The 23,024-nt window shown below is 41.9% G+C and overlaps 1 protein-coding gene across 4 annotated transcripts in view; it reads right to left on the bottom strand.

Annotated features, from left to right (window-relative positions):
- The window catches only part of LOC119936658 (RAB3A interacting protein), a 38,471-nt gene that overhangs the window by 6,477 nt on the left and 8,970 nt on the right, over positions 1-23,024 (bottom strand). For 3 of the 4 annotated variants that reach the window (XM_038756116.1, XM_038756117.1, XM_038756118.1), the window contains 7 exons: positions 17,934-18,213; positions 17,196-17,448; positions 11,430-11,525; positions 8,460-8,537; positions 7,219-7,422; positions 2,756-2,884; positions 1,407-1,519 (listed from right to left, as the gene is read on the bottom strand). In XM_038756116.1, coding sequence (XP_038612044.1) covers positions 1,407-1,519; positions 2,756-2,884; positions 7,219-7,422; positions 8,460-8,537; positions 11,430-11,525; positions 17,196-17,448; positions 17,934-18,184 — 1,124 coding nt within the window. In that variant the 5' untranslated portion in view covers positions 18,185-18,213. Of the gene's footprint in view, positions 1-1,406; positions 1,520-2,755; positions 2,885-7,218; positions 7,423-8,459; positions 8,538-11,429; positions 11,526-14,983; positions 15,068-17,195; positions 17,449-17,933; positions 18,214-23,024 lie in introns of those variants that run through there. The other variant, XM_038756119.1, reaches the window with a different exon arrangement.

Below are 23,024 nucleotides of genomic sequence, written 5' to 3'. Positions count from 1 at the left end.
AAGATACTCAGAATGTGTATCATAAACACATTCTTATAAATATAGATGGATATAGTTATATTCAGGTTGGAGGCAACAAATACACAGACTTGAAAGCAACATATACACACATGCATATATGACTGTTCGTGTATATAGGAATACATTATATTTCCCAATTGTAAAGTCAGTTTCCTTAATCAAAAATTGTTTCTGTAAATATCTTGTTTGAGTTATTACAAAAATAACATAATTTATTTCTGATCAGCAAACTTCGATTTCCTTTGTCCAGTCACCAACTACTCTCCTTATAAAATGAAAGTGCTCAATAAATATGATTGATTGATTGATGTGTATATATATATATATATATGTATATATCTTTGTACATATTTATTACTCTATTTATTTTACTTGTACATATCTATTCTATTTTATTTTGCTAGTATGTTTGGTTTTGTTCTCTGTCTCCCACTTTTAGACTGTGAGCCCACTGTTGGGTAGCGACTGTCTCTATATGTTGCCAACTTGTACTTCCCAAGTGCTTAGTACAGTGCTCTGCACACAGTAAGCGCTCAATAAATACAATTGATTGATTGACTGATTGAAAGGTACGTTTAGTAACTGAGCACCTATGAATCTGAGAAAACGCTGCAAGAAAAATTTCAAGAAATGCCAAATGCCCTTCATTTTTAAATTACCCACTGAAATGCTCTGATTCAAAAATCATTTGTGAAATATGATTGAATACTATGTTCAAACTTTAAACTTGAGTATTTTCTGTCATCATTTCATACCAAAATAAATGACCCTCAATCAAACATTAATCAATGAAAGACAGCAGTTTACTAAATTCTCCTCCCTTTTTTGAAGGTTCATATACCAAAGAAGGAGTATCTGCTTTATAGCCAAATGGAGCCAATATCCACCAACATTATTGGCGGGCAAATAGAATGCACTGGTTTTTTTTATTAATAAACTACATACAGCATATGTAGTTTATTACAGCATATGTAGTTTATTAATTCAGTGTTTTTGCCTTTAGTGCTAATATATTTACTAAAAACACTTACTATGCTGTAATACTAAATGAAGCGCATTTAGTGCAATACTGATGGGAATATTTTCATAATGAGTTAACAAATACTAAAATCTACATAGAACTGAGAATTTACAAGCATTCTTCAGTACTTTAATGCCACAATTCCAAAAAGATTTGCATATCTTCCTCCAGGCTCTTGGAAAATGCCCAATTACAAGCTATTTATATAATGAGGAATTTAATACTTCATTATCTAATGCACTTGAGTCAGCTGTCTATCCGTTCATCGCAAAAGGAATCAATTAAATACCGTTCGCAAATAAAGCACTGCATGAAAAGATTGCGATATTCATCTTTTACCAAGGCACATCTTGGGCTAACATACTTTGGTCCTCCGCATTCAACTGCGGAAGCTTTCACAAAGCGAACAGGTTGCAGGCCCACTGGTTCAATGCTTAGGGTGTTGTTTTCGACAGCCTCGAGAACAGCTGATGCCAACTGCCAAAAGGAAAGACTTCTTCAGGACACGACCAATATTTTTTATCTACTACATCAACACTGCACGATGTTGTACTTTCTAGCAAAACTCCCACAATTTCACATCATTTGGCAACCCCCCCACCCGCCCTCTGCCCTCAAAATGGGAAGGTTATTACACCAGGGCCTACGAAAACTAAATCTAGTAGGAAGCTTGTTATGATCAGGGAGCTTGCCTGCTAATTCTGTTATATTGTACTCTCCCACACGCTTAGTACAGTGCTCTGCACATTGTAAACGCTCAATAAATACCATTGATTGAATAAGGAGGGGCAGGACAAATAAATGCATTGAAAAAAGCAGGAAAGGAGGGGACACTGAAGAGGAAGGTAAGAAGACACTTGAGACTATCTCTCTTACTTCTAATGCCGTCTCCCAAGAGCTGCACAATGAAATAACTCCTCCTCCACTCGAAGTTCATATGTCTCAGCGAATAAACCTGGGAGTTTTGAGCCACTGCTTCCTCATACTTCTGCATATGCCATTATCACCACTTACAAAATTAATCTTTCTTCTTTATGTTACGCTAAGCACTTACTATGTTTTTTTCATCCTTTTTTAATGGTATTTGTTAAGCGCTATGTGCCAGAACCCAGACTCTTTGACGCCCAGGCCCACGCACTAAGCAAAAGTGCTTCTTTTAATTTCCTTTAATTTCCTCAGAAATCAGAGGGCTTTGGGGGGAGAAAATGAGAGAGATTTTTGCAGTGGAGGCAATTACCAGAGTAAATACGACAGTTACTTCCAACTCTTTCTCCACAAGCTACCTAAACTTTTGTTCCCTTCTAGACTGTAAGCTCGTTGTGGGCAGGGAATGTGTCTGTTTATTGCTATACTGTACCCTCCTAAGAGCTTAGTACAGTGCTCTGCACAAAGCGCTCAATAAATACAACTGAATGAATAAGAAAATTAAAATAGTGAAGGATTATTTTCTGGATATCTGCAACAGAACCACCCACCCATATTTGTTCTCTCCTTACTCTCTGTGGTCAGAAATGATGGAAGGAAGAGGAAGTGGGGAAAAGAGGAATGGGAGAGAAGTTACAGAAGTTACTTCTACTCTGTCAGACACAGTACTAGACAAAAACGCAATTTGAATGGAAAAATATATGAATATTTTGACGGTATGAATGCAAGCGTTTCAAAACATTTTTTAAAGACCCACAATATTTAGACAAAAAAAAAAAAAAGAATTACCTCACTTTTTGAGAAGGTCAAACATGGAACTATATCTTCCTGGTAGATTTTATCCAAGAAAGGGCATGTTCTATCCATGGTTGGCTCATCCTTCCAAGTTCTGAATTCATTATATAGAGAGAAATCCGCCTGCCAAACAAATCCAGAAAGACTGTTTAGGAGAAAAATCGGGCACGAAATGATCCAGACTACACCGGTTTGATACGAAGAGATGAGCCTGAACCTCTCCAGATGGTAATCGAGTCATTCTTCAGTTCAAAGACAACGCCGTGATGGCGAGACTATATCAACGGATTAGTTTGGAGAGAAAATCTCTCAGACGTTTTGCCCATGAAAACACAGTCGCATAATGATCAGACACTAATGGTTAAGAAGGGGAAAGTTTGCTAAGCGGATATGATCTTGAGTTATCATCATCAACCATCATCAATTGTATTTATTGAGCGCTTACTGTGTGCAGAGCACTGTACTAAGCGCTTGGGAAGTACAAGTTGGCAACATCTAGAGACAGTCCCTACCCAACAGTGGGCTCACAGTCTAAAAGGGGGAGACAGAGAACAAAACCAAAAATACTAACAAAATAAAATAAATAGAATAGATATGTACAAGTAAAATAAATAAATAAATAAATACAGTAACAAATATGTACAAACATATATACATATATACAGGTGCTGTGGGGAAGGGAAGGAGTTCATTTTTCAGCAGTAGTGAAGCTGCAAGGCATGGAAGTCAGAAGGTCATAGGTTCTAATCCCGGTTCTGCCCCTTGTCTACTGTGTGACTTTGGGCAAGTCGCTTAACTTCTCTGGGCCTCAGGTAACTCATCTGTAGATTGGGGATTAAGATTAAGATGTGGGACAGGGACTGTGTACAACCTCATTAGGCTGTATCTGCCCCAGTGCTTAGAACGGTGCTTGGCACATAGTAAGTGCTTAACAAATACCATCATCATTATTATTATTATGCTGAGCCATTCATGCTCTTACCCTAACGGCATGAGAAAGTTGGTGAGGAGAATAGGTACAGTCTGTGGTAGCCAAAGGGACGAGCTCAAAGAACTCAAATCAGTCAGTCAATCCTACTTATTGAGTGCTTGCTCTATGCAGAGCACTGACCTAAGGGTTTGGGAGAGTACAATACAGCAGAGCTGGTAGATGCATTCCCCGTCCCCAAGCAGCTCAAAAACATCAGACGTCACTCATTTGGTAATCCCGGTTGAGTATGATCTTCAGTGATTTAGACATCGTTTGGTGGGGGTAGGGGTGGGGGGCCCTTTTACTTCTTTTTGCAAATGCTAGGGGAAAAGCAAAACACAGCAGCAGCAACAACCAAAAACACAGCTGCCTTCTGCACAACTACGGAAATCGCGGGGGGAAAACAGAGAGTACCAATATCAGAGCAGGACAAATACAGACAGGAAGGTCCGATTTCTACCTCTGGGCAGATTTGGAAGGCCCGATCCGAGCAACTGCCTGACTGCAAACCGTCCTCTTGTCCACAACAGATTTTTGCAAATAGCAATAACCTGCAAACTGCAATCGCTCAGGGCTGCTAATGGTATTATTTTATTGTTTGTTTTTATGGTGCTTTTTAAGCCCCTACTATTTGCCAGGCACCGGACCCCAGGCACTGAGGATACAAGAAAATCAGGTTGGGAACCAGCCCTGTCCCATATGGGGCTCACAGTCTTAATCTCCATTTTACAGATGAGGGAACTGAGGCACAGAGAAGTTAAGTGACTTGCCCCAGGTCACACAGCAGACAAGTGACGGAACTGGTATTAGAACCCTGGACCTGCGCTCTTTCCACAGGGCCATGCTGCTTCTCACTCTCCCTTCTGATTTGGTCTAAGCAATAAAATAAAACTTAAGATGTGCTTCCTTTATTCCTAAATTAATTATTAAAAAGAATTTGCCTCAGTTCCCTCATCTGTAAAATGGGGATTAAGACTGTGAGCCCCCCGAGGGACAACCTGATCGCCCTGTAACCTCCCCAGCGCTTAGAACAGTGCTTTGCACGTAGTAAGCGCTTAATAAATGCCATCAGTCTGGAAGGGTTGTGAAAGAAAAACTGTCGGATTCGGTGACAGACCTAATACGAGAGCAGACACGGCGGGAGAAGTCAAGGATAACGCCAAAGCGGAGGGCTTTACAGACACTACCATCCTGTGATGTCGTCAACTGTGAAGGAAAAGTTCAGTGGAGGAGAGAATTTCAGAGGGAATGTGAAGGACTTCGTTTTGCAAATATTGAGCTTGATGTGCCAGAGGGACGTCGAAGTAAAGTGAATTTGCAGGGAGAGCGACTGGTTCTTGTGACCCATCAGCAAAGGGTGCTAGTTGAAAGCATGGAAGTGAGTGTAAAGTGAGAGGACAAAGGGACCCACAACAGAACTTGGAGAGTGTCATCCCTGTTATCGGCTGAAGTGCCCAAGAGACTGAGAGAGAATAGCCGAAGTAAGAGAACACCAGGAAACCAAGGTTAGGTGGCATTTCCAGAAGGAGGGAATGGGTTTGCGTCAAAGACGGCTGAGAGTTTGCGGAGGATAAGGATGGAGTCGACGGACTGGATTTGGAACAAAGGAGGTCACTGGTGACCTTGGGAGAGAGCAATCTCACTGGGGAGAGAAGGGCAGAACCCGTATTGTAGGGAGGTGGAGGAGAAGTGAAAGCAGAGTGTCTACAACCCTGTTCAGGGAGCTTGGACAGGAACAGGTGTTAGGAGACAGGGGCGGCAGCTGGACGGTGTAACGGGATCCAGAGGTACTAAGCACTCAGTACAGTGCTCAGCACACAGTAAGCGCTTAATAAATACGGCTGAATGAATGAACGAATAATGGGACTCTGGAACCATTAGCTCAACAGTGCTGAAGCAAAACTCACAGAGATTACAGATTCATTGGATGGGACACGTGCAGAGAATGGTTGACAGCACAATACCCAAACAGCTGCTGAATAGTGAACTAAAAGAAGGCACATGCAAGCCAGGTGGGCAAAAAAAAAAGCAATTTGAAGACTCAGCCGAAAATAACAGTGGTTAGTACAGTGCCTGGTGTATAGTAAGCGCTTAACAAATACCATTATTATTATTATTATTATTATTAGCAGTGGATTGTTGGGCAGCCACTAAAGAAGACAGATCAGCCTGGATCCTTTGTGTAGCAAAGGCTACACCAAGATCAGGATACTAGTGGCAGGCTTTTAAAAACTGAGATAGGCCCTGAGGGATGGATCCATTAGCACAGCAAGGAGCTATCTTTACCTTCACACAAAGCGGAAGGATATATCAGTCACCTATTAGTGTCTTTTCAACCACACTCATCTGTCAGAAGCATTATCTCTGAAAATGAAGGACTGATATCTAGCTATAGATATCTTCCCAATTCTAAATGGTTCAATAGTTTTTGTTTTTTCCCCACGTTTGGCAACACAACCTACTTGTGCCTTCAGTTCTGGGAGAAGTCAGGAATGAGGACCCTCAGTTTGGGGTGTTACAGGTTTGGTTTTCAAATCCTACGAAAACCACTAATTTTAAAAAATAAAACAAAGAAACTAGGCTGTTCAAACTGTGTTTTTCTCCATGAGTTACACTTTTCTTTCTAACGAGCGCTAATCAAAGTCTGTGAAATGTGATTGTAAAGTCTTTGGTTGCTAAGCTACTAACTTCTGCATGCTAATCCAACTGAGCAAGGGTAAGCTATTCCAGAAAGGTTACTGTACCTTTGGGATGTTAACTCAATCTCTTCTGTCTTAAAACAGGAAAAAAATATGTCTTTGAATCACTAGGAATGCACATATTTGTCACACATATTTGTCAATCAGGTAAATTTATGCTTTTCAAAATTCATAATGAGTAGACACCATTGTACTTTTAAAGCACTGTTTCTCCAAATTGGTAACATTTTCATGTAAATAGTCCATTAAGTGTGTCTTTGAAGAGACAACTTTTGTCATCTCCATTTTACACTTAGATAAACTGAACCAAAGAAATAAGATTTACTCAGGGTCACACAGTTAAGAGCGGCAAGAGCACCAAACATAACCCAAGTCTTTTTCTTACTAACATTCTTCAAATCCCTCTATTATAAACTTCTTCCCTTCCCTAGGTTTGAGAAAAGTTTCTAATATAAACGGTACTTTCAAAGCATCCTCAAACTTTCTGTTGTACGAGTTTTGGGAAGAAACATACTCACCTAAATCTTCCGGTCATCTACAAACATGCCACTTTGAAATTCTTAAAAGGACCTTCGCTTGCCCGGAATATCAAGATCCCAAGATTTATTGAGATTCCAGCTGGCAGTCCAAGATCAGTCAAGAAGGAAGAGGACTGAGAGTAGGTTGGTCTACATATATATACTGCATTTTCTATTCCGATTTTGTTGGAGAAAAATCTAAGTGGCATCTTGGGAATGAAAGTACATCATTATCAAAGACCCTGAGGAACAGTCCTTCAGGAATTTTACCTCTTTGCAATCTTTTACAATTGGCTGCATCACACTGAGGTCCTGATGGCTGCCACCCATAGCACTGCTCATGCTTTTATTTCTTGTGTGTCCTTTCTTAAAAGTTGCCTTCCCGCCTGGCTGAAACTCTTTAGTTGGTGATGTCGGAGAAGATGACAAAACCAGGGTCTTCAAAGCTGCGACTTCAGCTTGAAGGACGTCGATCTTGAAAAGAGAGCGACGGAGCCTTTGATATACGACATCATCATAAATGTTTCCACAATTATCAACTGACAAATTTCATTTCCAGGAATGGGAAAGCAATGTGTTTTGTACAAAATATTAGATTTTTGGGGGTCTTTCCAAGTGTAGCAATAGGTTTTTTTAAAATCCTATCATAGTTACGTGCATAATCCCTCACTTTTGCAACCTAAAAACAGGCGGGGGGCAGTAAAGGGAGGGGCATTAAAGGGAGGAGGAGAAAGAGAAGTAAGGAGGGGAGATTACGCTTAGGAGGGCACTGTGAGTCAGCTTTTATTACTTATACTGCACTCTCCTAAATGCTGCATGCAACAGGCAGACACTCAGTTAGACTCACCCCAACCCTGCTATGCTGTTCATGTTTTCACCCATCTCCTCCTACCCTAGCCCATGGCAAGTGGGATTAATCAACTACCCTCACCTTTGTCTCTTTCTCTCCCTTCTGCTGCTTTTCCTCCCTTCTACTTCATGGCCATCATTTCCTACAATTACGTGGTACCAAAAATCAGCTTCCATATCTTCCTTAAATATCGGGGTGTGATAATTCTAAAGTGGAGACCATCATACAGTAAATAGAGCATATGGATTGGGTACGGTGTTTTAAATTTCCAATTCCAAACTAGACTCAAATGGCCAAAGACTTTTCTCCACCAACTGGGCCGCTGATCACTCGGAACAAAAATCGAACAGAAAATGTCTTTGGATTGTTCTTGTTCAACCAAACTTGAAAAAACAATTTAAACGGGCCTTAGGTTTGGCCCAATTACCTACAAGCAGTTTGCTATTCAATAACCTCAAATTTACTGACTCTCCAAGTGGCAAAATGTGCAATTTTATCCAATGTAAAAAACTAGATTCAATTCTTTGCCCTTGAATACTTTAAGGCAATATTTGAAAGACTAATAGTAGGTTTAACTAGGAAGAGTCAATGGACTCTATACGATAAGATGTAAAGCTTTTAAAGAATTTTATACAATAAGATCCCCCACCAAAAAACTCACCTTCCCCTGGGCTTCTTTTAGCTGTTTTTCTGCAGTTGCCTGCTTGACGTTGGCTTCTCTCACCATTTTATGAGCTTCCTATTGAACGATTAAAGAGACTGGTTTAAATACGGTTTCAAAGTCAAAGTAGTGGGTTCAAAGTATTGTCTCAATTTGGGCGTTATGTTGGTAGACAGTCTATTCTCCAACATGAAATTCTTCCTCCTATGGTCACCGCCCGCCCCGCTGAGGGACAGCAACTGAATCTGTTTATCCTCTATCATATCCTTCCCCAGGGCTTGTGACCAAGTAAGTCCTCCACAAATGCCACTAAATTAATAAAAAAGGGGGCAGAAAACTGTTTCTTCTGACATCAGATCACCACTGCATTCAGGAAAATGCTGTGGGAAGATATTCCTTAATTCCACAATAGTACCTTAACCACTAGCGTGTCGTCTGTTACCAAAGAACTTACTGCATTTGAGATTTAGAACACAGTTTACATTACCTTTTGGAATTATAATTCAGTATAATTACACAAAGAATTGCGAATTATTTCCTTTCAAAATGCAATTTCCTTTCTTTAAAAAACATAGACAGTGATGTACGAGACAATGGTGAAATGGTGACAGCTGAATTTCATATATCCATGAATTTATGGAATCACAAGAATGAAGACACACTGAAATTACCTACACGAAGAACACAGCACTGTTCGTGTGTGATATACACATGATGTACAGACATGATGTACTTATTTGGTTAATTCAGAAGCCTTAAGGAGGTAAGAAACAAAATTTAGCAAAGTTTACTAAATGAGGGCTTGCATTTAACAACTTCTAAGCTTTTCTTCTTTCCGTAGCTCTGCCCTAACACCAAATCACTACATACAAAATGATAGCGAACACCACTTTTTGTTCTGTTTTATGCTCGTCCTCTAGTCTCATTCCTTTTCTACATTTAAAGAGGTGAATATCAGGTTGTTTAAAGCCTTTAAAAAAACACCAGACAGGAGGAAAAAAAAAAAAGTAGACAAAACCCAAAACTAACAAATCTTTTGAAACTGCTCAAAGTTTCAGAGACTGCCTCTTTGAATTCAACATGCTAATGGGTCGAGTCAGTGTAATGATCTTAACCTGTTTCACTAATAAAATATGAAAAGCAAATTTAATCAGTAATACATTAATGTCCGATCAATATAAAATGTTGTCACCTGTAACCAACCACTTAAGGTAGGAAGAACAGTGAAGTAGTCTGTCATGACAACAAATTGGTTAATTTAAACTAGGGCTTCTATTCCTTTACATTGCTACTTGTCATGACAGTATGTGATTTCTCCTGAAACTATTTTTTAACATTTCCTTTTCTGAGATGTAAAAAAATAAAAAGTATTGGAACTAAAAGTCACTCACCCACTCTAAACACATATGCAATAAGATTTGAGGGCAGGTTGAGAGCGGGGGGAAATATCAGTCCAAAGCTTAGAGAATCTAGAGCTACTCTCCGGGTGCCGGACGAAAAAACTAGGCCTTCTACCGCTTTCCCCCAGGGAGCAATAAATATGACCCCTAGTAGCTAAAGTCATTCACCGCCACAGACCCTTTTCCCATATGGGAATGGCCTTCCCCAGACTCTTGTAATTCTGAAGACACAGGCCTAGAAAAAGCCACAATTTGGTGCTCTGGTTTTAGGACGACTTGAGGTGAACATCTCTGGAGCATCTCGAAGGGCTGCGGTGCATAGCCTGACCTAAAGTAGGTACTTTAGGTCATTAGTCCAGTGCTCTGCACGCAGTACGTGCTCAATATATATGACTGACTACTTTCAAGACACCGCTTGCTGGTGGTCTAGAGGGAGTTTGCCACCCCCTTTCACTTCTCGGAAGGGAAGGTGGCTCAAACAGTAAGAAAGTGGCTGGGTGAATGGGCTGGATCAGGCAGGTGGAATATTTTAACTTCAGGACATTCCTAACAAAGCACATTCTTTCCCTTATAGTTGGGTCTTACAGTGATAACTACAAAATCTACTTCTGATAAACACTTTCTTCAAAATGTTTTGAATTAGCCCTGAAGGATACAACTAGTTATGCACCCTGCCAGGAATCCTGTCATAAAATGTATATATCTGGAGAAAAACCACAACTAATAGAGCCCATTAACCATAGTGCAGTGCTCTGCACACAGTAAGCACTCAATAAATACGACTGACTGAATGAACGAATCTTACTGGACACTGTAATTCCTTTTCTACTGTCTCATTCCTAGAAGCATCCAACAAGAAAGCTTCATTTAAACATTTGTCATGGAATGTGTCACCAGCTCTGCTGTTCTGTACTCTCCCAAGTGCTTAGGATAGTGTTCTGCACACAGTAAGTGCTCAGTAAACACTACTGATTGATTGATTATCCTTCACCTGTATGACTTGCTACTACTTCAAATCACTAGGTGAGCTTCTTGAACAGAAATGGTGTTTACCAACTCTATTGTACTGTACATTCCCAAGTGCTTAGTATATTACTCTGCACACAGTAAGCACTTATAGACTCTAAATTCACTGTGGGCAGGGAATGTCTTATAGTTTCTAGACTCTAGGTTCACTGTGGGCAGGGAATGTGTCTACCAACTCTGTTACACTGTACTCTCCCAAGTGCTTAATACAGTTTACTATACACAGTAAGCGCTCGATAAATGCCATCAATTGATTGTCATCTTTTACACACAACTGGGCTACTTGAGACGGAAAAAAAAATCTGCGATACTTAGCTTCATTTTTTACTTGTGTAAATTATTTTTCTCACACAAGCCCAATTTTCTTAGCGGATTAAGAGTCAAGAGGGAAACCACCCATATTTGTTAGGCCAAAATATTTGCTCAAAAACCAAAAACAATAGCTCTCTACTATGGTCTCTCATCAGCCAATCTGCCAAGACCAAAAGACAGATGCAAGAATGCTCTTATTCATTATCATAGCTGCAGAAAACATCGGACCAACCTCAAACAGACTAGCTGTGAGTTCTTCCAACTCCTGTCCAAGTTGATCTCGCACTTTAGAAAGCCTCTCACATTCTTCATCTTTTAATTTCAGCTCCTATGGGAAATTTGAGAATTGTTTATTCTATCTTACTGTAATATTTTCTGAGGTTTAAACGATATCATAAATGAAATCTAACAGAACAGGTAATCTTGCAAATAAAATTTTGAAACGTTTAAACCCTATCCCCAACATTCACACTAAAAATGGTTAGGGAGAGAGAACAGACATTTAATCCCTACTTTACAGATGAGGAGAATGAGGCACAGAAAAATTAATAATAGCAGTAATGATAATTGTGGTCTTTGTTAATTGCTATGTGCTACTATGTGCCAAACACTGTTCCAAGCACCAGGGCAGATACAAGTCAATCAGGTTGGACACAGTCCCTGTCCCACATGGGGCTCACAGTCTTTACAGATGGAATAACCGAGGCACAGAGAAGTTAAGTGACTTGCCTAAGGTCACCCAGCAGACTTGTGACAGAGGTGGGATGAAAACCCACATCCTCTGACTCCCAAGGCCCACCCTCTTTCCACTAGACCATGTTTTTAGGTTCTCCTCGGTTCAGGGTGAGCGATACATCCCTAAATGGGGTTGCTCAGATACACACTGTGTTGCTAAGTGCTGTTGCTGTCTCTTCAGGCACCAAGCAGCCTAAACTCTCAGCCGCCTACTTGCAGAGGACTTTTGTTACCATCGACTACCCAAAAACATCATTAGTGTTTAGGATAATGTCGGCTATTGTACATGGGGAAAAGGTTGCCAATCAATTTTCCTAAATCATACCTTTAAGCTGCCTAGAGTTGCCACACAGGAGGTAATCAATCCTTAAAAAATAATTACCACCTTAACCTGCGCTTTCACACTTCTGAGAGTTATTGGGTCGTTTAAACATTTGCCGCATTTTATGATTCTTTACAAACCTTTCTCTATAGGTATAGAAAACTAAGCACATAGATAGTATCAAATGAATGGACTCCTTAAGGAGAAGAATCAATACTGGTTCAAAAGTACTACCAGTGGATGGAATTCGAGTTTGTTCTACAAGCAACAGGTGAGACGTACAATGCGAAACAAAGCACAGAGACCCCAAACTTTAACCAGGAAAAAAAAAAGGGTGGAAAAGAAGAGACCAATATAAGACGACTTAATTTGTCTATGACTCCCTATGCCATTTGTAAATGTCAGACTCTCAGAGAAGCTGAGGGGATTAAAAAGTACTATAAATTGCACTGAATAAAAGCATTAGGAAATTTTATGTGAAAGTAGTTCAAGCTGAAAGTGTTACTCATTACACTTTAGACCACTTAGCCACTTAAAGCTAAGTTACCTCTAGTTTTGGGAGGCATTACTAGACAACCGCAGAACTTTGCTTAAACATTTACAAAGTTCCGTCAAAGTAGACCATATTTACACATACGTTTCAAATCTACCAAAGATTTAAGACACCTTCAACAGCTGATAGGCAGCTGGATCACAGCAGTACTAGACAACCGCAGAAGTTCGCTTACACATTTACAATGTCAAAGTTCTGTCAAAGTAGTCCATATTTACACATATGTTTCAAATCTACCAAAGATTAAAGACACCTTCAACAGCTGATAGGCAGCTGGATCACAGCGTTAAAGCACTGGGCTTTCAGGCTCTTTAATCAGGTATGGCAAGGGAATTGCAAGGAAGAAAAAGGAAAACCCAACATAAACTGGGAAGCAAATTGGCTTGGTTGCCTGCATTCCCCAGAGGCTACTGGAGCTTTCCGGGAGGTGTCTGCCTTCACTGCTGGGGTGGAAAACCGTACCTATTTCTGGGGCAGAGCTCAACTTTTATACGTGATTAATCATTCATTCATTCAATCATATTTATTGAGCACTTACTGTGTGCAGAGCACTGTACTAAGCGCTTGGGAAGTACAAGTCGGCAACATATAGAGACGGTCACTACCCAACAACGGGCTCACAGTCTAAAAGGGGGAGACAGACAACAAAACAAAACATGTGGACGGGTGTCAAGTCGTCAGAACAAATAGAATTAAAGCTAAATGCACATCATTACAGATAAAGATCGTGAGTCCCACGCGGGACAGGGACTGCGCCCAACCCGATTTGCTTGTATCCACTCCAGTGCTTAGTACAGTACCTGACACATAGTAAGAGCTTTAATACCACAGTTTTTATTATCACTCAGAACCAAAACCTCTCTCTGCTGGCTGCTCTCTTCTCTAGGTCAACCTGATTTTGATACTGCCAGAAGGTAATGTGCTCCTTCTTTGCTCTGCCACCTGAGTTTTTCTCTCTCTACTTAACATAAAACTGTGATGTAGCCCAAGGACCAAAATATTTACTCTGCGGATTCTGATTTGGTATTCCCCGAGCAAATGCCTGAGAAAAGAAGTCGGTGTATGCTTTGCAGTCCTTAACCTGAACCTATGGAAAGCAGCCCCTTATCTTTTCAATAATCAATCCCTGATCCTCTGTTCTAAATCTCAGGCTGCAAATCTCCATCTGAATCTCTTAATAGCATTCATGGATGAGACATGAATTTGCTAAGTTATTCTGCCTAGGAAACTTGCAGTCATGGTTACTGAGGCTTTTGGAGAAGTGGCATTGCGAGCTGGAAGGTTAACAAAAGTGCTTAGTATAGTGCTTAGTACAGTAAGCACTCAATAAATACGACTGAATAAAGGAATGCTACTCCTTGTCCAGGGTAACCAGCAAGGTGAGCCCAGTCTCACAAGACATATCCAACAACGGTATGAAAAAGCAATCGCTGACTTTCCCAAAGATCCTATCTCCAGAAGAGATTAAACTCACTCATATTTCCAGTCTCGTCATTCAATAAAAAAGATTGTTAAACCAAGGCTACCCCATTTTGGGACGTAACGCTAAATTCTGAAATCCTTATTTCCCACGCTGCTAATCAAAAACACTACTAATTCAGGTAGTCAATTCTGTCAAAGAGTTTTGGGTACTGGCTTTAATTTAAATGATATCCATGTTAATTAAAATCAGCTAGGCTTTGAAGTAACCAATCAACACGAGACAATGATGGGTGTCCTTGGCCAGTCACTGACAAAGAAAGCATGAGGTGATTTATTAATCAGTCTAATTAATCAATTAGTCGAATTAAGGTCTTTATTAATCTTTTGAGGGCATTGCTCCTATGAGTATCCCCGATAATTACGCATCCTGTAAAGGACAAATTCAGGGAGGCCGCTTGAGGTGGCAATGAAGGTAAGAAATGCCCAGGCCAAAAGATGATCTTTCTCCCCTGGGGTACCAAGGTTCACTTTCTGCTTTGTGTTTTTCAGGTAGCCCACAAATAAGGTGATTTAGCAACCTGGTTACCTTAGACAGGATGGGCTCCGAAAGCAAGGCTGGGGAGAAAGAGGAGAGAAACAGAAAGAGAGTACAGTAGGGCGAAAGAGCCAGGAGATGAAGAAGGAGGAAAGAGGAAGGACAGTCAGAAGAAAAACGTGGCGGGGAAATAGGGATGGGAAAGGGTGGAGGACTTACCTTTGGTTTCAACTGCGGACACCATCCGCCCTCATCCCTCCAGCCCCAGCGGTTCAGCCGGGGTCAGACTTCTCCATCACCACCCGGCCCCAGGGCTTCTACTCGCCCCCTGAGCCAGATGGCAATGGGAACGGGTAGAAATATGTCACCTGCCCAGACCACGTGGGCCACTGATGAAATGGCCAGTGAAATCCATGGAATCCAGCCCTGAATTCTACTGGTTCATTTTATTAAGGGGTGAACATGCTGCTCAAGTGAAAACACATGAATGAAAAATCACTTCACCACAGAAAAAATTTTGGTGGGGAAAAAATCAGGTTTTGTAATCGCTTTTTGGAGCTCAGGGAGCCCTGTTGTATGAACTGGAGGGACTATTTTTTTCTGCATAAAGAGACAGACTCTAACCCTTCCCTTACAAAGAGAAAAATCTGCGAGAACTTTTCGACTGACCCACCTGGTGTAATCCACTTTTTTTTTTAAGAAATATTCACCCAAAGCCTTAAGGATTAAACTTCACATTTTCCCTCAACCACTGACTCTATCTTCCACCCTGCTCTCCCTCTCCCCTCCATCGCTCCCAACTCTCACACGCTCCTTCCCTCACTCACGGTGCCTGGAACTAAGGTTAACGATTGTATTTGTTAGGCGCTTACTATATACTAGGCACCGTTATAAGCACTGGTGTAGATACAAGTTAATCAGGTTGGACACAGTCCCTCTTCCACATGGGGTTCACACTCTTAATCCCCATTCTACAGATGAGGTAACCGAGGCTCAGAGAACCGAAACGAATTGCCCAAGGTCACACAGCAGACAAGTGGCAGAGCCAGGATTAGAACCCGCGTCCTTCTGACTCTCAGGCCTGTGCTCTATCTACTAAGCCACGCTGCTCCCCACAGAGGTAATAAGACCAGGGGTTTCTAATGAGGGAATTAATTTGGCATATTTAGACATCCACCTTTTGCAGTTTTGAAGTATTCCTATAGTTTAACCATGTTCTGGCCTGTCTGAGGGACAGACACTGGGTCCCATCTGATTAACTTGTATCTACCACAGCACTTAGTGCTTGACACAAAATAAGCGCTTAAGAAATACCATAATTATTATTATGATGATAGGGCTAGGCTGGGAATTGCAGGCAAGGCTACAGCGCTTAGAACAGTGCTTTGCACATAGTAAGCACTTAATAAATGCCAACATTATTATTATTATTACTACAGGAAAGCATATCCTCACAAGTGTCATACTTTTAGGGTGTGTTATGGCCATATCACGGGGAATCCCCGTATATTTCCTGACTGCAAACTGAAATTAGCCTAGGAGGGAAAAGCAATGGACTAGGACAAATTTCACCTGGGAGTCCAAGAGTCCATTTCATTCAATCGTATTTAGTAAGCGCTTACTGTGTGCAGAGCTCCGTACTAAGCGCTTGGAAAGTACAATTCGGCAACGGATAGGGACAATCTCTACCTAACAACGGGCTCACAGTTAACTGGCCCACAAAGTGATTTGAGAGATTCAAACAGAACCAGGTAAGAAAAATAACTAGTGACTACCAATGCCATCCAATGTATTAAAAATGAGGGATTCGCTAATTAGGGACTAGCATAACCAGGGACCTGAAGGGCAGGGTCTCTCTGTCACGCTTGGAACCACGGAGAGGGTAGGCTCTCGTTAGCAGGTCTCATCAGGCTGAACCCAGACAAGGTAATTTTTACCTCTGCCCCTTTCCCATTTTCCCTCTGGGATATCAGTCCTCTCCACCCGGAGAGGTTTCTGAGGTCACCGGGAAGTGTCACCCGAGCCGGGAAGGGAACAAAGATACCAGGCAGGTGTGACATCAGTCCTCCTCCATCACAGCTCCAAGTTCACAAAGCCTCACGGCAAGAAGTCTCCCCAGATGCTCTGCCTCAGCAAGAGCCTGGAACTAATCCCAGCCTTCGAAAAACAACTCTGATCCCCAAACACCAGAAACATTTACAAAGCTTAGTCCCAAAAATAGAACAAGTGGAGCGGCGACAGACAAATAAAGTGAAGCTCTCCAGTCAAAATATCACTGCGGAGAGTCAAATTAGTCAAACACCTAGAATGGGTAGTTCTCTAAAACAGAGCGACGCCACATAAACGACCGGTGATTTTCAGACCAGCGGACAACTGGGCACGAACGGATGGAAGAACTTTGAATAAGTGGAAAAAAAGAGGTATTTCTCACCCTCTGGGCTTTTGCAAGTTCTTCTTTTAACCTTTCATAGCCCTTTTCTCTCACTTCCAGAACGGATGGGCTCCGTAATCGAGAGAGGCTTTCGGTACTCAACCCAAAGATATCGTCGCTGCTGTCGGAAATCTCCGTCACCGTGGCCCCCTGTAGAAATTCCCTCTCTGCATTACTGTTGTCCTTCCTGGCATTCGAGGGTTTGAATGGGGTTCCGGAGGTAGAACAGGGCACGGTGTCTGCAACGCTGATGCTGGAAAGGAAAAAAATAAACACGTCGGCAGAGAGTTTTAAAACTCTAAAACGCTTCCTGGAATGTCTTGCAGAAGACTCCGAAGAGTTGCCCAAGTGTGAGCGGTACAAAGGTAATGACGCTAGAATGCTAAGACCAGATCAAAGTGCCACTTGGCTATTCTCTTCCAGCGCTCAGTATAGTGCTCTGTACACAATAAGCGCTTGAAACTATTACTACTACATGCAACAGTACATGATTGAATAATTCATTTTAGTCTCTGTCTCCCTGTCTAGACTGTAAGCTCGTCATGGGCAATATAACCAACCCTGCTATATTGTACTCTCCCACGCACTTAACACAGTGCTCTGCATGCGGTAAGCGCTCAATACATCCGATCGATTCAGCCACATTACTCGGTGCCTTAATGTAAGGCAAACCTACAGTAAACTAGCTGGACAGATCCCTTTCTTACATTTTCTTTGAAAAACCCTCTTGGCATTCACCTGACACTGGACGGCTCCGCGGAATTTAAGTGTCTGGGAGAGGAATAAACGGGTTGGGTGGGAAGGTCCGAAACATTTAACGCATTCGCCTGGATAGGCGTGGAGCACACCGCCGAGGGATGCGGACGATAGATGACGCTCGGTGAGGTAGATGGTTCCTGAGTCCCTGACTCATACACTCCGAGGAGATCCGGAGACGTCGGTGAAGCCAGGTTTACTTCATGGAAGCCTTCCAGGGGGTCATTAGCCATAGTAAAAGCCTCATCATACGTTACCCTACCTTAAAAAAAAAAAAGTAGAAAAAAACAGCATTAGCTCTAATCTTTTAAATGTATAAAAGGAGACTTTAAAGACGGGGAGAAATATCAGAAAAAACATTTACATAACACACCTGTAGGCTCGTGGAAGGCAGGGATTGGGTCTGTTTATTGTTGCATTGTACTCTCCCAATCGCTCAGTACACGGCTCTGCACACAGTAAGCGCTCAATAAATGCGACAACGAATGACTGACCGTATAGGGTGATGAAGTGCTAATAGGGCAGGAGATATAAAGAAAGGTCTCTGCTCTCTTGGAGATCTTTTAAGTCATGGGTTCTGCATGTGCTGTATTAAAGAACACTGGCAAGAGACTGAATACAACAAAAGTTCTATTGAATACAACGGGCAGTTCTATAACGTGTGCTTCCATTATGCATTTTGGATACAACTTTGTCACCGAAATAGGGACGGTGGTACGTCTGCCTGGTCAGAATGCAATTTGGACTGTCAAGTCATTTTATCTTATTTTCTCCCACCCCCTTCCCATCCAGCAGACCACTGCTCTCCCCATCTCCAAGGACCTTCTGAAATCACCCCTCCCCTAGGAGACCATCCCTGATTCATCTCTCATCTCATTCATTCACTCAGTCGTATTTATTGAGTGCTCACAGTGTGCAAAGAACTGAACTAAGCGCTTGGGAAAGTGCAACAGAACAATAAATCTCCACAACATCCTTCCCTCAACTGCCACTTGAGCAATTCCTTGTCACCGAAGCGCTTGGACACTCATACCCACTCCCGTCCCCACCAAAAACTCTTATATGCCTTTCTTCCAGCAGCATGTCGAAAGAGCAGAGAAGCCGCATGGCTAAGTGGCAAGAGTCCGGGCTTGAGAGTCAAAGCCCTACTGGGAGCTCACCTCCTCCAGGAGGCCTTCCCAGACTGAGCCCCCTTTTTCCTCTCCTCCTCCCCACCCCCCCCGCCCTACCTCCTTCCCCTCCCCACAGCACCTGTATGTTTGTACAGATTCGTTACTTTATTTATTTTACTTGTACATATTTACTATTCTATTTATTTTGTTCATAATGTGCATCTAGCTTTATTTCTATTTATTCTGATGACTTGACACATGTTTTGTTTTGTTGTCTGTCCCCCTTCTAGACTGTGAGCCCGTTGTTGGGTAGGGACAGTCTCTATATGTTGCCGACTTGTACTTCCCAAGCGCTTAGTACAGTGCTCTGCACACAGTAAGCGCTCAATAAATACGATTGAATGAATGAATGACAGGGTGTGGGTTCTAATTCCGCTCCACCACTTGTCTGCTGTGTGACCTTGGGCAAGGCACTTAACTTCTCTGGGCCTCCATTACCTCACCTGTAAGCCCCACATGGGACAACCTGATTCGACTGTATCTACCCCAGTGCTTAGAACAGTGCTTGTCACATAGTAAGCGCTTAGTACAGTGCTCTGCACACAGTAAGCGCTCAATAAATACGATTGATAGTAAGCGCTTAACAAATACCATAATTATTATTACTATTATTCTCCAGGTTTGGAAAGCATTCTGTTTTTTTTAATGTGCATGAACCAAACACACATTAAGTGTGGTTTTAGTTAAGGGTTAGCTGGGTTATGCCATTAAGCCATCTAAACTAGCACTACGCTGCCATCACAGCAGCCATAAATGGGTCCTGCATATATGCTATAATAATAATTATGGTATTTATTAAGCGCTTGCTATGTGCCGAGCACTGTTCTAAGCACTGGGGTAGATACAAGGTAATCAGGTTTCAGGGGGCTGACAGCTTTAATCCCCATTTTATAGATGACTAACCTAAGCACAGAGAAGTGACTTCACTAATTCATTCAATTGTATTTATTTAGTGCTTACTGTGTGCAGAGCACTGTACTAAGCGCTTGGGAGAGTAGAGTACAACAATAGACACATTCCCTGCCCACAGAAAACTTACAGTCTAGAGGAGGCAGGCATTAATATAAATAAATGACAGATATGTACATAGGTGTTGTGGGGCTGGGAGGGGGGAAGAAAAAGGGAACAAATCTGGGCGGTGAGGAAAGGGGGGTACCCAAGGTCACCCAGAAAACAAGTGGCAGAGTCAGGATTGGAACTCAGACCCTCTAACTCCCGGGCCTGTGCTCTTTCCACTAGACCACCCTGCTTTTATTAATAATCTGCAATCTGAGCAAATAACAGAATCAAAAAAAAACAAACCCACACACAACCAGCCCACACACAAGAGTGCTGTTTCCAAGCGTTGTAACAAGGACACTTTGTTCTAAGTGTTAGAGAACATTAAGGATGCCAGGTGAAGGAGAACAGATGTGTGCTAAAAGTGTTTAGTGGATTGGAACATGGAACAACGTTTAAGGAAAAAAAAAAAAAAGGAGGATAATGAAGGTGGCATTTTCCTCAAGGTTAATACCACTTCAGTTTCCAGGAATAATGCTCTCCAAATTGATCAAGAAATTGTTAGGTTCTGAACAGTGCAATATGCCAAAACGTCCAACATTTTTGGTTGGGGGTCACACTATCTTTCACTTCACCAAACTTACTTCACATTCATTCCGTCAATCGCATTTATGGAGTGCTTACTGTGTGCACAGCACTGTATTAAGCGCTTGGGAAAATGCAATACAACAATAATCAGACGCATGCCCTGCCCACAACGAATTTGGGGACCCCCTTGAACGGGCAAAGTGGAATGAAAGATGTCAACGTTAAGATCCAGGGACTCTGGCCCCACTTAATTTTCACTGGGAATGGTGGGGTTGAGGGGTGTATGCCTGCAGAGTAGTGATGAAATCAAAGATGGGAGGCTGGCATAACTCTCCAAGCACCCTGCGGGAGCACCATCAGCGCTTAGGACAGTGCTTTGCACATAGTAAGCGCTTAATAAATGCCATCAGTATTATTACAGCGAAGCAGAATATTCACAGTGGTACAATTAATAAGAATCAACAGTAATAAAAAAAAATAAACCAACTAACCGTGGCAAGACTCCAAAATACACTTTAGTAGTACCGGATAATCTTGTTCTTTTAGGAAACAGTATACAGAAAAAACTGAATTTCCCACCCCCCTGCCCCACTGAAGTTTGTAAAATAATGTGAGCTCTTCAAATATTCCATATAAGCATCATTTGTATCAGATGATGACGCCAGGTGAAGTTCACCTTTGGGTGCCTGGGTGGCTTAAAAGGTCGGTTACTGAAAGCACAATTTTGTGGCACCTTGTCTGCTGTTGAGCTATCCTCCCTAAAGCCCTTGGAACCTTTTTCTCCACAGGCAACAAAATAAAGGAAATTCACAGGTACCGAGGAAAAAAAAAAAGCAGGGACATCTCATTCTGGATAAATCAGAGGATACATGCAAAAGTTCCTTTTTAAACTGTTTTAATACAAATAAGATCGCTGGCCAAAATAAGTACAAAAAAACCTTAAGGCTGGCTTGGCAACTTACTGGCAGAAGTTAAATTTACATAGCTAACAAGTTAATAACAAACCAGCCTGAAAATAATAACAAACCAGCCTGAAAACATTTTCAAGCTACGTTTGAAGGAGTAGCACTTACTGTAGTCACTCTTCTAATGGCCCCACTTTTTTGCCACCCCAAAACAGGAGCGGGGTTATGTGCGGAATTAAATCTGGCAATAAGGGGAGCAAGAGAAGAAAGGTGAGAAAAAAAAAGGAGGAAAGAGAGGGAGAAGAAAGAAGCCTGTAAGAGGGCACTTGAGACTGACTCTCTTACTTCTATGGCACTTTTCCCAGGGGAGAATACAACAGACACTCATGAATTGACACCCACACCCCAGAATTTTCCTGTCTCAGTGAAGAAACTCCATCCCTCAGCACAAGCCTATAACTGCAGCCTTTTCGTTCTGCCCCTTCTCTTCTTTTTAGCCCATTCTGCACGGCCACCACTTTTCAAAAATAGTTTATTTCCTCATCAAAATTCAGCTGTGAAGGCCAGGGAAATTAGGTGAGTCAATATGGTTGTTTGGGAAGTCCAAAATTCAGAGTCCAAGAGACAAGGAGCTTCCAAGCAAATTCCTGCAACAGCCCCTAGTATGCTCTTTGATGGCATTCCAGTGAAAGCGAGGGACTTGAATCTTTAAAAATAAATCACTGGGTGATCATTTCCATAAGGATACCAAAAACCTGTCGGAGAGTCAGTAACGCACAGCAATTTGAGAAAAGTAAACAACGAGTATTACCTAGACCGTTAGACCCATGCGGGACAGGGACTGCGCCCAAACTGATAACCTGGCGTCTCCCCCAGTGCTTAAAACAGTGCTTGCCACATAGCGAGCGCTTAACAAGTACCACGGTCATCACGTTTGAAACAGGCCTATCTTCTGTTGGGTTGTTGGGAAAATGCATGGGATTTCAAGAAATATCCTACTGTCATAATAATAATAATAATAATGATGGCATTTATTAAGCGATTACTATGTGCAAAGCACTGTTCTAAGCGCTGGGGAGGTTACAAGGTAATCAGGTTGTCCCATGTGGGGCTCACAGTCTTAATCTCCATTTTACAGATGAGGTAACTGAGGCACAGAGAAGTTAAGTGACTTGCCCAAAGTCACACAGCTGACAATTGGCAGAGACTGGATTCGAACCCATGACCTCTGACTCCAAAGCCCGTGCTCTTTCCCCTGAGCCATGCTGCTTCTCTAATGATTCATGATTCACAGGGTTACACAGTGGATTGGTAAGTGCTTAAATACCAGTAAAAAGAAGTCAAAAGCCCAGGTTTTGGGCTATATATCTTACATCCAATCTACATCCAGTCCTGACTGGAAACAACCT

The sequence above is a fragment of the Tachyglossus aculeatus genome, chromosome 14 (assembly GCF_015852505.1).
Source record: "Tachyglossus aculeatus isolate mTacAcu1 chromosome 14, mTacAcu1.pri, whole genome shotgun sequence".
NCBI classification, from domain to species: Eukaryota; Metazoa; Chordata; class Mammalia; order Monotremata; family Tachyglossidae; genus Tachyglossus; species Tachyglossus aculeatus.
Note: the sequence above shows the minus strand (reverse complement) of the source record. Positions and strands in the feature narration are given on the sequence as shown.